We start from the raw sequence: 14,978 nt of genomic DNA, 5'->3' as shown, positions 1-14,978 counted from the left end.
GAAATAAATGGAGTTGCAACTGAAATCTTCCTGTTTCAAAGGCACAGACACCTGCTAAAAGAGAATCACATTTTACTGTTAACAGTATAGTTCCCATGATGCAGAGTTGAGCAGTTCTGGTTCCATCCAGTAGAGGGTGGTAGCACACGTGTTCAGATGCAGACATAAGCCAATTCATTACAATATACAAATATTACCAAGATGATGATTCATACAAGAGAGAGGATGTTCCAGTGGTCAGAGCAGTAACCCAGGATTTGGGAGACTTGGATTCAAGCCCTTGGTCGACCACAAACTTCCTGTGCGATGTTCAGTGAGTCACTTAGGGCCATATTTTTAAAGGTATTCAGGTGCCTTTGAAACTCTGGCTCTGTGCCTCAGTCCCTCATCTGCAAAATGGGAATAAAAGTAATTCTTTACCTCACAGGATGTTGTGAGGATAAATACATTAAAGATAGCGAGAAGCTCAGCTACGATGGTAATGGAGGCCATAAAAGTACCATAGATAGATGACTGGATGTGTGTCTACCCTGAAATATATCTTTTTAAAACCTGTCATCAATGTGTAATGTGCCCCTGCTGGACTCATGTTGACTGATTTTAGTGAGAAGCAGAACCCTCAAATTTGGTTTAGTTAATAATGTCTATCTTTGACTGAAGGACTTTGCCACAGGGCGGAATGGCAGAGAAGGAATTCCTTTAGAGTTTGGAGCAACAATGCTGTGACCTGTCAAGCTGGTGTGATAATTCGGTGAGGGAGGGGATAAAAGAGAATTTAAAAGGAGAGGGAGCGTCTGGACTGGCTAGTTGTGAAGCTGTGGGATTGAAAGTGATCAATCTCTTTCTGATCTGGCGGTTCTCTTGTTGGATGATTTTTCCAGCCAACCATTAGTTTGTCTCTGAGTGGTAAAGCCATTTTTCAAATTGAGAGAGGCTTATGACATCCAGTATAAAATGAGAGAGAAAAAAAAAACCACATTGATTTATTCCTTGTCTCCCGCAGAACAGCAGCTACTGCTGCTAATGGAGGGTTTTTTAAGCTGTTGAAATCACTGCATTGGTACCAACACTGAACAGCTTATTTGGAAAGCAGAAATGACTCTGCTGGGGACACTGGGAAAGTTAGCCATCTATTCTAAAGCACCCTTTAAATATTGGTGGCTCAGGTACCATGAAAGCACCAGTAGAGGGGAATTGTATATTTTACAAATGTTTTTGTAAAAGAGTTTAATTTTGGATCGAATTCCTCAGGCAAGGCTGGCTTTTGGCACCCACGAAGCCCACTGCCATATGCTCCCTGCTGCTAATTGCTGCAGATTGCGTCGGTAGCTTCCGGCCAGTGGGCTGCATGCACTGTGCCACTACACCTTTGCAACAGAGGGGTGAGAAAGCCTAGTGGAGGAGCTGCAGCTCAGCTACACCAGCAAACCCAGGATAGGGAGCTGAGCTCTGAGTTTCACTGCTGCAGGGCATGGCGCTCGAGACCCAGGAGTGTGTGACCAGCATGAGAGAACAGAGAAGAGTAGAGAACATTGATGCTCATTGGAATCCCATCATCTGGAGCATTGGCGCAGCATCAGACGCTATCTAGGCAGCCAGAATTTCCCCCCATACTCACAAAAAGATCATTCCTAGCAGCAGCAGGAGGTGGCTGCTACCTCCTGGCCCAGACCTCATCAGATACTCCCAAGAGGCTGGGCAGTGTAAGTTTGCTCTAAAATATAAGGGCCTGATCCTCATGTACAAAAGGACCTCTGGTAGTGTAAAGGGGCATTAAAATGGGTGGAAGTAGAATTTAATAGTGGCATCTTTTTAAAATTAGTTATTCTTGTTGCCACCCTGGCTATGTTATTCTTTATATGCCCACTATTCATGATAGGTAAGCAGACTAATTTCCTTTAAGATTCCTTCCCTCTGTTCTACTAGTAGAATATTATTGCAGTGTCCTGTCTTATTACTTCACAGTCCTTCAGGACAATGTGTACTTCAATGAGATGCTCTCTGCAATTCTCCTTTTTTTTCCCCCCCCCCAAAGAAACTCTTTGACAAACAAAAGAAAACAAAAAAATCAGCCATAGTGTCTCTAGTTGTTGCTTAAATATCAAAGCTCTTCAGGTCCCATATTGTGATGGTTACTGTCTGCTGTAACTTTGGCTTTTTGAATAATGTCCTTTTCCAGAGTAAGAATACTATGTATAGAACTATGCATATCCAATGAGTTATTATTAAATACATCTACTAAAAGTTTGCCAAGTTCTTTCACACTTTCCTTAAAAAGGACAGTGAGTAGGAGTTTATAGTAACAGAGGCAGGAAACTATGAGAGAGCACAAGCCAGAGTTTCAGCAAAGGACAAAATTAAACATGGGTGAGAGTGTGAGCAAAGGGTATTTCCGGTATTAGTTTGGTTGCCTTTTGACAAAAGCTTTCGTGCTACATCGGGGAGGTAATAATATACTCGGAGGATCTTGAAATGTCTGTTACTTCAGAAATGCCTGTTCTGATTGACAGTCAGAAAAAGTTTTTCATGTGAATTTGACCTACTGCAAATTAAAAAAAAAAAATCACAAATCTGACAGATTTGACCAGCTTTGGAAGAATTTTTCACAAAAATGTAAATGCCCGTATTTGTTTAGGGCAGAGACTGCCATTCCTGTTTAAAATTTGGTGCCATTGGCCCTTGTATTATAATGCACCATCAGTTTTTGGGCAAAACTCACTGATTTCAGTAGATACTTCAGCTGTAAAATGGATGGCATGTGTCTCTGTGCATAAGGAATAAATGCCTAATCTAGCACCATAAAGGTCAATGGAGATTTTGTTATTGACTTCAACAAGCTCAGGATCAAGCCTTGAGAAAATATATTAAAGGCAATTCAGCATTGCAAGAACTACAGTAAGAAAGAGACTTTTGGAACCAGATTTGCCACTCTGTCTCTCCAGTTTTACACCAGTATAATTCCATTGACTTTACTGAAATTACTCTGGCATAAAATTGGGGTAACAAAATGGTGAATCAAGGCCTTTATATTTTCATCAGACTGTTTTAATTTTTTAACAGTATTTCTAAGCTTCATTTAAGTGTTGTGTGTATTACATAAGTCAGTGAAATCATGAAAAATAAACCAACCAGTTCAAAACAATTAGTAAGGGGTGCCAGTGCCATCTTATATCAGGGCAGAACTAAAACAGCTAATCTTTCTCTTTACAGGTCCTCCGTTCTGCTGCAGATTGGTCAGCTGGTATCAAGTACCATGAAGAATCCATCCACAATGCTTATGTTAGCGTGATAAAAAACAGTAAACACTACATCTATATCGAAGTAAGTACCAAGGATGCAAGGCAATGACCATTTGGTTCAATGAGCACATCCTGTGACCCTCCACAGGATATCCTGTGAGCACATCCTGAGCACATCCTGTGACCCTCAGCAGGCTAGTTCTTTATTTTATTCTCCTTTTGTACATTTTGAAACGTTAATATTAATATAGAGCCTGATCTACAACCCCCTGATGTCGATAGGATTATGTCCATTGACTTGAATAGGCTTTGGATCAAGTCAGTAATTAATGTACCAGTGCAGAACTCTAAAATACAAGGCCACTCCATTACTATTTCTGTTTCCAGAACCTCTAGCAACGTTTGTCTCCCGTGCAATGTTCTTCGAGCTGCCTTCTTGGTCTGCTGCATTCCCAGCCCTACATATCAAAGTGTTCGGTCTCCCATCGATGCGTAGTGGACTCACTTAATAGTATTTTAGAACTTGCATAATTCTCCTCTATATGAATGGACTTATAAATGCAGGAAGAAATGGCTGAATGGAGACACTTATTCTGTATCTGTTTCCATCTATTGTTTGGATGTTTTTTACTTGGTAGTGTTTAAAGAGGGAGATTAATCAAGAATAATTATTCCCCCGAGCGCACACACAGACACCATTTAATTAAAATAATACGTTGCCATTCAGGAAAACATTGTACAGGATGTAGCTTTGTTTGCTTCTTGACTCAGAATAGTCCCACGACCCTGAAAGCATGTAGATTTATGACTTTGTAGACAGCATGGGTGAAATACTGATCCCAGTAAAGTCAATAGCAAAACACCCATTGACTTCAGTGGGACAGGATTTCACCTCATGTGTCAAAGTAAGTGTTTCACAATGGCAATAATGCTGAATAATTATCTGGAGATAATTACATGCTTGGGAAGCAGTCTCTAACTTGCGTATGCTTTGTGCTTTGCCATAGCCACAAAATCAGATTTATTTTTTTTAACAATTCTGAGGATTGCTCATTTGAGGCTGTTATCTATGCTGATGTTGAAAACAGTCACTTAATTGTTTTCTTATCCTAACAAAAATCATACATTCTGATTTTGAGATTTTTGTAGTGATTAAACCCTGTGATCTTATTGTGTCATTGCTGTTCTGTGTTCAGCAAAAATGTTTGTTTTAAACTGTAGCAAAATGGCGCCCCAGCCCAATGACTGTTTATTTATCTATCCATGCCCCATTATTGTAGTATCTGAATCCATGACGTTCTTTAATGTATTAACCCTCTCAACCTCTCTGTGAGGCAGGACAGTGCTATTATCCCCATTTCACAGATGGGGAGCTGAGGCACAGAAAGACTAACTGATTTGTATAAGGTCATTGAGGAAGTCAGTGGTGGACCAGGGAAGTGAATCTGCATTCTGGGCCTAACCACTGAACCATCCTTGGCAAAAAGACAGTGAGATGATTCTGAATTTCTTTGTGTTCACTTTTCCCTTAGAACCAATTTTTTATTAGCTGTGCTGATGACAAAGTCGTTTCTAACAAGATTGGAGATGCCATTGCTCGGAGGATTCTTAAAGCACACAGGTATTTTTTTGTTTTCAAAAGAACTGTCAGGATCTTGTTAGTAGGGGTACATCCAGGCTACCCACCGGATCGGCGGGTAGCGATCGATCTATCGGGGATCGATATATCACGTTTCATCTAGACGCGATATATCGATCCCCGAACGCCCTCCCATCGACTCCAGAACTCCACAAGGGTGAGCGGCGGAAGCGGAGTCGACGGGGGAACTGCGGCCGTCGATCCCGCGCCGTGAGGACGGGAGGTAAGTCGAAAAAAATACGTCGACTTCAGCTATGCTATTCCCATAGCTGAAGTTGCGTATCTTACATTGACACACACACACACACACACAGTGTAGACCAGGCCTAGGATGATATTAAAAATATTGTAAGTGGAATCCAGACTGCATTTGTAAGACACGGTTTAAAATAATATGTTAAGGGACACAGTCCTTACTCAGAGGCAACATTTATCTGGGCCAAATTCTGCTGTTACACCAATGTAAATCTGCAATAACTCCACTGAAGTTGATGGCATTATTCTGGACTTGCACTGGTGTCACTGAGTGTAGAATTTGGCCTTATAAGATATGTTACTTCAGTCAAAAAGCAAGTTGTTGGTACTGCATTTGGTAAGTCTTACCTAACATTACGGGTCCATTGCCAGCATTAGTTTCATGATTCTAACTGTTCTTCAACTTTACACACAAGTAAGTTTAATCATATAAACTGGATACGTGGTTTATTGAAGATCTCTATGCAGGGGATTGCTTTTAAATGGGGAGAGTGAAAGCCGCTATACTCTGAGGAATTTGACCGTGATTCAAGTTTAGACTATTACTGCACTGCCAGCCCCTTCTCTGATAAGTGCTGGAGGATATTTACAATGCCCACATCACTGCAAGAGAACCGTAGTATTTTAAATTGTACAGTAGCTACAGCAGGTTGCATGGATGGATCAGAGTCAGATATCTTAGTGCTGTCACTTAAGAACTGGCCCAGTGATAACGTGGCTAACTGGAGCGTTTAGCAGCAAAGGAATTAGTTTAGCCTTTTCTGTGATCCTGGACAGCTTTGCTTAGGTTTGTTTTTCTGGTGTCGATCTTTCAGGATATGTCTACACTGCAAGAAAAGATCCATAGCTGACCTGGGTTAGCTGACTCAGGCTCGTAGGACTCAGGCTGTGGGGCTATAAAACTGCAGTGTAGACGTTCAGGCTAGGGCTGGAGCCCAGCTGTGAGACCCCATGAGGTAGGAGGGTCTCAGAACCCAGGCACCAAGCCAAGCCCAAACATCTACATTGCTATTTTTAGCCCCACAGCCCAAGCCCCACTAGCCTGAGTCAGTTGACTGGGTTTGAGGCTTGGTGCCATGGGTTTTTTATGCAGTTTAGACATACCCTAAGACATTTGTCATACCCTATGGTGTTGGACTGAGTTTATTGCAAACCTTCCTCATTTTCCTTCCCCCTTTCAGCTAACACTTGTGCTTTTCACTGTGCATGTGGATGAGTTTGATTTACTTGCAATGTCTGGTCTCTAAATATTCCTCTCGTTCATAAGCATGTGTGAGCTGATTTTCAGAGGTGTTAAGGTCCTCAGAAACCCATTGGAGTCATCTTGATTTCAGACTCTTCAGTGCTTTAACATGAAATACAGACAAGTGAAGGAAGTGACACTCCTAAAAGAGAGGGGGAGGGTCTGATTTTCTTCTTCTTTACGCTGGTGTAAATCAGGAGTCATTAAGATGATAGTAAACCAATGTGAGGTCAGAATCTGGTTCGGAGTGATCAGAGACACCCTGGAAGAAAGACAGACAGTGGAGAAATTGGTTTGCTTCAACATGAACACCACTGTCTACAGCCAGAAGGTGGGACAACTTGGGGATAGATACAGGAACCTGGTCATTGAGCAATGTATAGTGAAGGTAACTGTACCATGCTATGGAGAAAAGCCTATAGGCTGATTCTCTTCTCATGCCAGTGTAAATCAGGAGTAACTTCAGTGAAGTCTATGGAATTATACTTGGGTAAAATAAATGAGAGAAGAATCTGGTTCTGCATCTACAATTGGATATACATCAAAGCCAGAAATATTTTGTTGACCAAATTTACCCACTTTTGCAATGTGTCTCACAGTGGCATTCGTATTCAAAAGTGCTAGTATTTGTATGGCAACCCAGTGTTTGTGGCTCCCTGGCACTTGGCCATTGTGGTGCAGCATAGTCCCAATCTATCAGCGTAGTCTTGTTAAGATGGAGAGCCGTTCCAAACATATTGTAGATTTCTTATCTATCCATAATGTCATATTTATCTTGCCAAGACCGGATGCAATAGGCTGTTTTAACACATACTGTTGGACTGGGTTTCCTCTTTGTAGCTTAAACAGCTGCATTAGAGCCAGCAGAAAATCTACTGTTTAGGCTACATCTACCTTATGAGCACAGGGTGTGATTCCCAGTTCATGTATATGTAGTTGCACATCTGAGAGTTAGCACAAGTATAAATAGTAATGTAGCCGTGGCAGGACAAAGCTTCCTGAACAACCTGGGTATGTACCTCGTGACTTAACGGAGTAGAAGATCAAGTCCATGCTGAATCACCCAGATTGCATTTGTCATAAAGTGCATGGCATTGGCTATGATGAAGGGAGAAGTGCTGTTACACTTTAACTTCCATAGAGAAGGGGGAAAACGCCAGCTGGCACACAGATATTTAATCCTAAATGGAAGATCTTGGTGGAGTGTTCTCAGTAAAGTATCATATTTCTCTATTCTGTAGACAAAAACATTTTCAACGTTCATAATGTTCCTCTTCTCCTTGTCTCCTCTGTTTCATTGGCATATTTTAGTAGGTTTTATTATGTGTTTAGATAAGCAAACTGGGTTTTGTGTAAGAACTAGCTGATTATAGGTAATTTTTTCTCCCAATACAATATATTTTCATCAATATCAATAATTATATCCTTAATTTCCAAATCTTTGCAATTTACATCTCTTCTATAATGTGCACATGAGACATTTTAACCATTTCTAAAGTTTGCTTTAAAAATAACATTTAATTAAAATTTTATCTATAAACATTTGACAGCTTAAGCTAGGATAAATAGATTCCTTCAGTACTGTATTCCCTTTGTACTTCCTTCTACTTACTAAAGGATACACTGTATTATTCAAATACTGAGATTACAAATGACACATTAAACCATGAAGTGCTTAAGCATATGCTTAGCTTTAAGCACGAGTAATCCTATTGATAGTCCAAAGCAACTGGCAATAATTTCAGGGCCACCATGGTAGCTGTTTCATTAACCGTAGAAATTCCTCCACTGATACATGTACTAGTAATCACATGAGAACCGGTTTTGATCTCCTGGCCATTATTCTGGTCTCTCATCTGAAGGTGCAAGCTAATTAAGGATTTACCAGGAAAAATGGTCTTAGCAAAAATGTAAACTGGTCCACCTAGATATTGTTTTTTAAAATGGCTTTATCCATACTGAAATACATTGCCACCTAGTGATGAGTAAATTAAATAAGACTCTTTTCACATATAGAATACAGTAACAAAACAATTTGGGCTTTGATAATTTAGGCAATCAGAAATTCCACACCATTATTTTCATGGTGGTAAAAACAGCATCTAAAGCCAGGGAGCATTTGAATTTTAATTAGTGAAATTGCCGTTGTTTGGCACCCTACTGTTATTTTGGATTACTCAGGCTGAAAGGCATCTCTAGAATTAAGCCACAGCGGAAATTGGCTGGCCCTCAAGATAAGCATCTAACTATCAACAAAGAAAAAGCAAAAATGGGTGGATTTAGCAAATCAGAGGTAATCCAGGATCAGATCACAATTAAGGATACTTGAAAACTGAACCCTTGTGATGTATGAGGCCAAATGTTTGCCCTTTCTAAATATTCTGGAAAGGCCCATTCATCAAAAGCTGGCAGTGCACTGAGTTTTCTATCTATCTCCTCTCCCAGTGTGATCTGCAGCTTGGAAACAGGACAAGGTTGGGAGAGGAGGAAAACTGTAGATTTAATTTTGTTTTCATGTTTGTATTGACTTTACAATAATAAATTATGCTGCTAGCCATGTTCAATAAGATGCTGTCTGTTTAAACTGAGGTTCTCAAATGCACTTATTTTCATAAAGCTAGACACAACAATCAAGAAAATTACCTCACCCTTGCATCTCTGTGATGCATACCATACCTCTTACACTTAAATAAACATGTTCCAACCTTTCTTTTTATTCTACACCTGTTTTTGTTGTTTTCAGTTCTTGGTAAATTACACCTTCTGTGCATGTGCATTTAAATAAATGCTGTAGCACTGACCACAACTGTGGAAAATCTGAACCAAAAATACATTTGACTCACACTCCCTTAAAATTGAAGTAGAAGCCTACTACAGAAACCATAGGAGTAAGTCAATGGAATGAGAGCCAGTGAATAAGGACAGGTTGCAGGACTGGTGAAAAGAAGTTGAAATTGCAGGAAAATGTCGCAAAGGATTATTGGATTATTTATTTTAGGGACAACAAACGATACCGAGTGTATGTGGTGATCCCACTGTTGCCTGGATTTGAAGGAGATATTTCAACTGGAGGTGGGAATGCACTGCAAGCCATAATGCACTTCAACTACAGGTACTGTGCACAGGCCAAAAAAGGACATGGTACTCTGAGATCTTTATAGTGATCTCCATGGTTTTGTTGATGTGGTGGTGGTAGTGATGATTTGTACGGTGGTAGTGACCACAGGCTCCAGTCAGAATCAAGGCCATATTGTGCTAGGCACTGTACATACATACATACATACATACAGCACGTGGGAAAGAAAAAGAAAATGAACTGTTTATCTGTGATACAGTTTTTACATTACACGCCAACAGTATTTTATATTATTGTTGTTGTTTGCAATAGTGACCTTGGACTTAGAGACTAGCTAATAAAATCCTTGCTGAGCTCATTGTCTAGCCCGCTTTCTGGATGCACCATAAGGCTCCAAAATAAGTTTGTTTTCTACAAGCACATAGAGCTGGACTTAATTTACTCATACTTGAAATTTCCACCCTTCTTTTAAGAATTTACTACAAGTTACTACATTTACTACAATTTAGTACATATCACTACGTTTTTTCTAGTTTATCCGTGTGATTTTGATATTTTTTTAGAAGCCTGACAGTATTTTAGTATCAATATTCCCCGTGGTTTCAACAGAGCTGAAATTAACATGGCTTTATTTGTTCAACAACAAATATTAGCACCACAACTCTATCTTTCTTTGAGCTCCACCATCATTAAAGATGACAATCCAGCCCAGAGAAGAGTGCTTTATTTGACTGCCCTGCTGCCCAGCCAGCAGAGGGAGCTCAGAGCTTTATGGTTTTGTCAGCCGTATGGCTTTTGTCGAGGGCCCTAGTTAGGTTTCATCAGCAGAGCTTGAATTTCTTGCAGGTATCTCACACAGATTCTGAGATCAGCCTGAGAGGAATAACTGACTACATTTTCAAACACGGGCACCTATATTATACCCTGGAAATACGTGCATAAATACTGATATTTAATGTTCACACAGAGCACAGGAGGCCCCATCTGAAAGACCCACACCCAATACATTTCACGGTGCTAAATATATCACTTTGCAAGGATTGCAAGGTTCAGGCAGGCCTCAAAGTTTTGTAATCTCGTGCTCCACAGAGCCTGGCGGTAGAGTGGGGTCGGGGAAGAGAGAGATTTTCAAAGGCACAAATGGCAGTTAGGCCTTAAATCCTAATGAAAGCCATTGCAGATTAGGCACATAGCTACCAATTATGCCTTTTAAAATCTCCCCCATAGTCTTTTTCAAAGCTGATGCTCAGACTGCTCAGCGATCCCTTCTGGTCCTTGGGACCCCAGGCTCCTCTCTCCTTGTTCAGAGCAGAGAAGCAATCCCAGCACAAGGGTGATGGCTGGGGGAGGCTCTGAAAGGGGAAGGAAGTGACACTGCTCTGACTGCTTTCTGGGGGAGGGACAGCTGAAGACAGCATGGGTTTATAAGGGAGCCATTCTACCATAGGGGTGGTGAGACCAAGGGACCAACATTGAGAGTCCAGTGACCAGCAGAATCATACTTAGGTTATGTCTACACAGAGATTTTTCAGCCCTGTGAGCCCAATTTAGCTGGCCCAGGCCAGATGTGGATTTTTAACTCCATGTAGACTACAATATCTTCCCCAGCATAAGGTGACCGACCAGTGGTGTATACGAACTTCTATGCCTTCTGGGTTCTACACCCATGTTGACATTTGTTTAGGAAAAATGTATTCTGAGAATGTCACAGCTCTTCTCTTTATATGGTACTTAAAATGTGTCTTGTGTTTGAGATTAGCACATTAGGATTATCGCTAACTTCACATACTTAATTGTACGTCGTTGCTTCAGATCGCTTGTATTTGTAACTGCCCCCTTAATTCTTTCCAGGACCATGTGCAGAGGAGATAATTCTATCCTGGGACAGTTGAAAGCAGAGAGTAAGTGCTTTGTTTCCCTCTCTGTGTAATGTTCATCATTAGGTCTTGAGGACACTAAACTTTGATTGATTAGCTATAAAGCATAAATGAGCTCATCCAGTCGTCAGTTATATAAACTTCAATAACACAAAATACTGCAATTATGTCAAATATCAAACATCTTCAAAATAAGGAAAACACACAAGCCAAAAACATCCGTGTATCTGACGAAATATAATCAAGCAGTAAGATCCAATCGGTGGCATCCTCGTGGACAAGACTCCCAAAGTTTATTTCTGTTTAGCTTGACGTTGTGGTCAAGTTGATTTCTAAGATTGGGTTATGCAGCACAAAGATTGAGTGAGGGCAATAGAAGTGTGTATTTTATAGATTGTTGGGTGGGGAATTCTTATGTATGATTCTTCACCACTTTGAGATTTTGTTTATTGGGTCATATAACCTTGGGTTGTTTTAGAGATGGTTTTTTGTTACACTGTTGCTTGGCACCCAATGACCACACAGAGATAAAACTATTTAATTATAACACTGTTATCATAATTGCTTTCCCGGGGTCAGCCTGCATCCTTAAATTTGCTTGGATGGAAATCAGAGCACCACGAAAAACATGTTTCATAAATACACATGGCATATAATACATCCTTGATTCATGTATCTTTGTCTAAATCTGAACTGTAGGCCATTTAAAATAGAAAATGGGTGTGCAGACCAAAAAATGGTTACAAGCTCTTCCCCACAGCTCAGTCAGAGAAAGCAACCAACCAGCCAAATGATGCTCAGTTGTTAGCATCAATTGGAGGTGCTAGTATACAACACAGGGCAGAGTTTGGTCCAAAATGGGGGAATCCCTGGGTAGCCAGTCAAGCTGGCGCTATGGATCAGAATGGCACAGAGAGGCATAGCAGAGTAACAGCTATTTTAAAGAGACTTATTTACATTATGTTATTGTCAAGGAGATGTTGAAAGTTAACTGTTTTGCTTTTCCTTGCCTTTATATTACTAATGACCACCTCTCACTCTCCCACCTCATTGTCCCTTTTAATCCTCAGTTGGAGATCAGTGGATAAACTACATATCGTTCTGTGGGCTTCGAACCTACGCTGAGCTGGACGGAAATCTTGTCACTGAACTCATCTATGTTCACAGCAAATTGCTTATAGCTGATGACAACACTGTCATCATTGGTGAGTAAAACAGTTGCAGGGGAAATTTGTACCATTTGACTACCCTGACTGAAAAATCCTGTTAGATTTCTCTGCCCCATACAAAGTGCACATGGCTATCACTACTTGCTGTGCTCTCTTCCATTTTACCTGCTAACCCATTCCCTGTGTGGTATATTGAATTTAAATGTAAAGTAATTACGAGTTAATGGGGGAAGCGAGATGGAGGAAGGCTTCTAAAGTGTATTGATTAATTGATAAAGAAATGTGGCTTTGAAATTCCCCCTGGTGGTTAAACTTGTCCCACCGCAGGGAATTCTGTCCATTTGTTTTCATCAAATTCAGCTTTAGCCACTAAATTGCGAGAGTTGTCATCTGTTCCTTAAAGAACAGAATGTGCTGTGAAATTTGGAAGGCTTGGGGAACATGTGACCATTAGGAAAATATGTTATAACAAGTCATAGATGCTGTTCATCTGTCTCTCTGTTGTATATTTATTATAAGGCCATAAAATAACAACGTAAGGCCAAATTCAGCTCTGATTTATACCACAGAATACAAGAGAAGAATTTGACCCAGAGTTACTCCTGTTTCTTTAAGAAAGCCCTTTTCAGCCTGTTATAGCAGTATGAAGGCTTTGCCCATGAGCATCATAATAGGTCTTGTAAGAAGCAGAACAATACTGTCCTCCTCCTCAGAGACAATCCTGATAGCATACAGCCTTAGATAGGTTGAAGTTTGGATCCGGGGGTGGGGGGTTGCTATGTAGTTGTCCTTTTGATACTCTTCTCATGTCTCTAGTATGAAGAACAGCCACAATAGTTTTACTATTGATGATCATACACACAGGACTAATTCTGTGGTGCATCCACCTAAATGCAGGCAGGCATGGTGATGTGCTATCTGTATGTTTTGCTGTCATCCAAGGGTATGTCTACCCTGCCAAAAAAAAAAAAAAGACCCATGGCAGCAAATCTCAATCTCAAAGCCCACGTCAACTGATTTATGTTTGAGGGGGTTCTCACTCTGGGGCTAAATATAGCAACGTAAATGTTCAGGCTGGGACTGGAGCCAGGGCTCTGACACCAACCCCCTGGCTGGGTTTCCGAGCTTGGGCTCCAAGAATGTATACACTGCTATTTTTAGCCTTGTAGTGTGAGCCCAAGTCAGTTGACCCGGGCTCTGAAACTCGCTGCTGCAGGTCTTTTTGCAGTGTAGACATACCCCAAAGAGACTTGGGCTCAATGTACCAGCTGTGGAGCTAAATACATCCTCCAGTGCTGCCCCATGCACCTGACATATTCCTACCGAAGTGCCAACATTCTAGTGGGAAAAGCAAGGCCTTGATTCTGCAGCTGCAGTAGGAGAGTAGTGACACAGATGTTTACAAGCCAGTGAGGCACAAATTTGTCCTACCTTAAATTTCCTGCTGATTAATTGATTTAAACATCAATTAATTTGGTAATTCCTTCCCGTCCCCCAAAAGAAAAGAATTCCATGTGACTGAAGCCCTGAGTGATTGAAGCACATGGGAATAAATTCTTAGTTCAGCTGCATCGTGGAGGAGTGTGAGTATTTTAAGGGGGTTGACTTTATTTTTCCCCTTCTCACTAGCAACTCCTGATAAAGCAGTAGTCAGTATATTCAGTCACTGGGATTACTAAAGCATCTGGGTTTCTTTATGTAGGAACCCGCTTGTTGCAGAGTTTTTGCTTTGCCTGGAGTGTTTTGTGGGTATATGTTAATTTGCTAAATCCCAGCTATTGTAGTCTCTTGCTGCTCCTTCCCCTAGAACAAACTCTTGCCTGCTTTTCTGTGCCATGGTTTTTTTCCTGATCTCTGTGCAGAACAGGTTAAGCTCCTTTGGAGTTAAGTTTTTCTGCAAGCATTGGGCAACTAAGCAAAGTGCCTAAGTGCATTGTCCGTTTTATATGTGCAGCGTGATTATGCACTCACTTTTGGATGCCCAGTCAGTGGGAGATGCAGGAATGGGCGCACAAAGTCAGAGGCTTGCTTAGGGATAGTTGCCAGTTTCTCCCTGACTGTAACAGGATCCTGATGCAAACACCCGTTGGAAATAGCTAAGGCATTAGAATGATTCTTGGCTGCATGGGCAGTTAGCTGATCTGTGTTGAATGAGCTGGTTCTCTGAGCCCAGTTCTTAGCATGTGTGTGTCCCCACCATAAAGACCACAATCAGAATCTGAACTAATTGGCACCTGCAAAGAGTGACTAAACACTGGATGGCCATAGAGAACCTGCCAGTCTTGGAGATGATCTCTGGAGAACAGAATGAAGCACAGTAGCCGAGTACCGGGGAGAAGTTTCTACTACCCATCTCCATTCTTGTTATATGGCCAAATAAGCTTATTCTCTGTCACTCTGGCACCTTTAAACTGCCATAACTGCACTCAAAACATTTTTAAAGAGAGGGGAAAAGTTATAATGATATATTAGGACATGTG

At 40.9% G+C, this 14,978-nt stretch overlaps 1 protein-coding gene across 1 annotated transcript in view; it reads left to right on the top strand.

Moving 5' to 3' along the window:
- Positions 1-14,978, top strand: part of PLD1 (phospholipase D1) — a 134,891-nt gene that overhangs the window by 109,706 nt on the left and 10,207 nt on the right. Inside the window, exons 20-24 of the mRNA XM_045031116.1 lie at positions 3,211-3,321; positions 4,772-4,860; positions 9,375-9,488; positions 11,304-11,353; positions 12,400-12,534. Of these exons, the coding sequence (XP_044887051.1) occupies positions 3,211-3,321; positions 4,772-4,860; positions 9,375-9,488; positions 11,304-11,353; positions 12,400-12,534 (499 nt within the window). The remainder of the gene's footprint in view (positions 1-3,210; positions 3,322-4,771; positions 4,861-9,374; positions 9,489-11,303; positions 11,354-12,399; positions 12,535-14,978) is intronic.

The sequence above is a fragment of the Mauremys mutica genome, chromosome 9, assembly GCF_020497125.1.
Source record: "Mauremys mutica isolate MM-2020 ecotype Southern chromosome 9, ASM2049712v1, whole genome shotgun sequence".
Classification (NCBI taxonomy): Eukaryota; Metazoa; Chordata; order Testudines; family Geoemydidae; genus Mauremys; species Mauremys mutica.
This window is presented reverse-complemented; position numbering and strand designations above follow the sequence as displayed.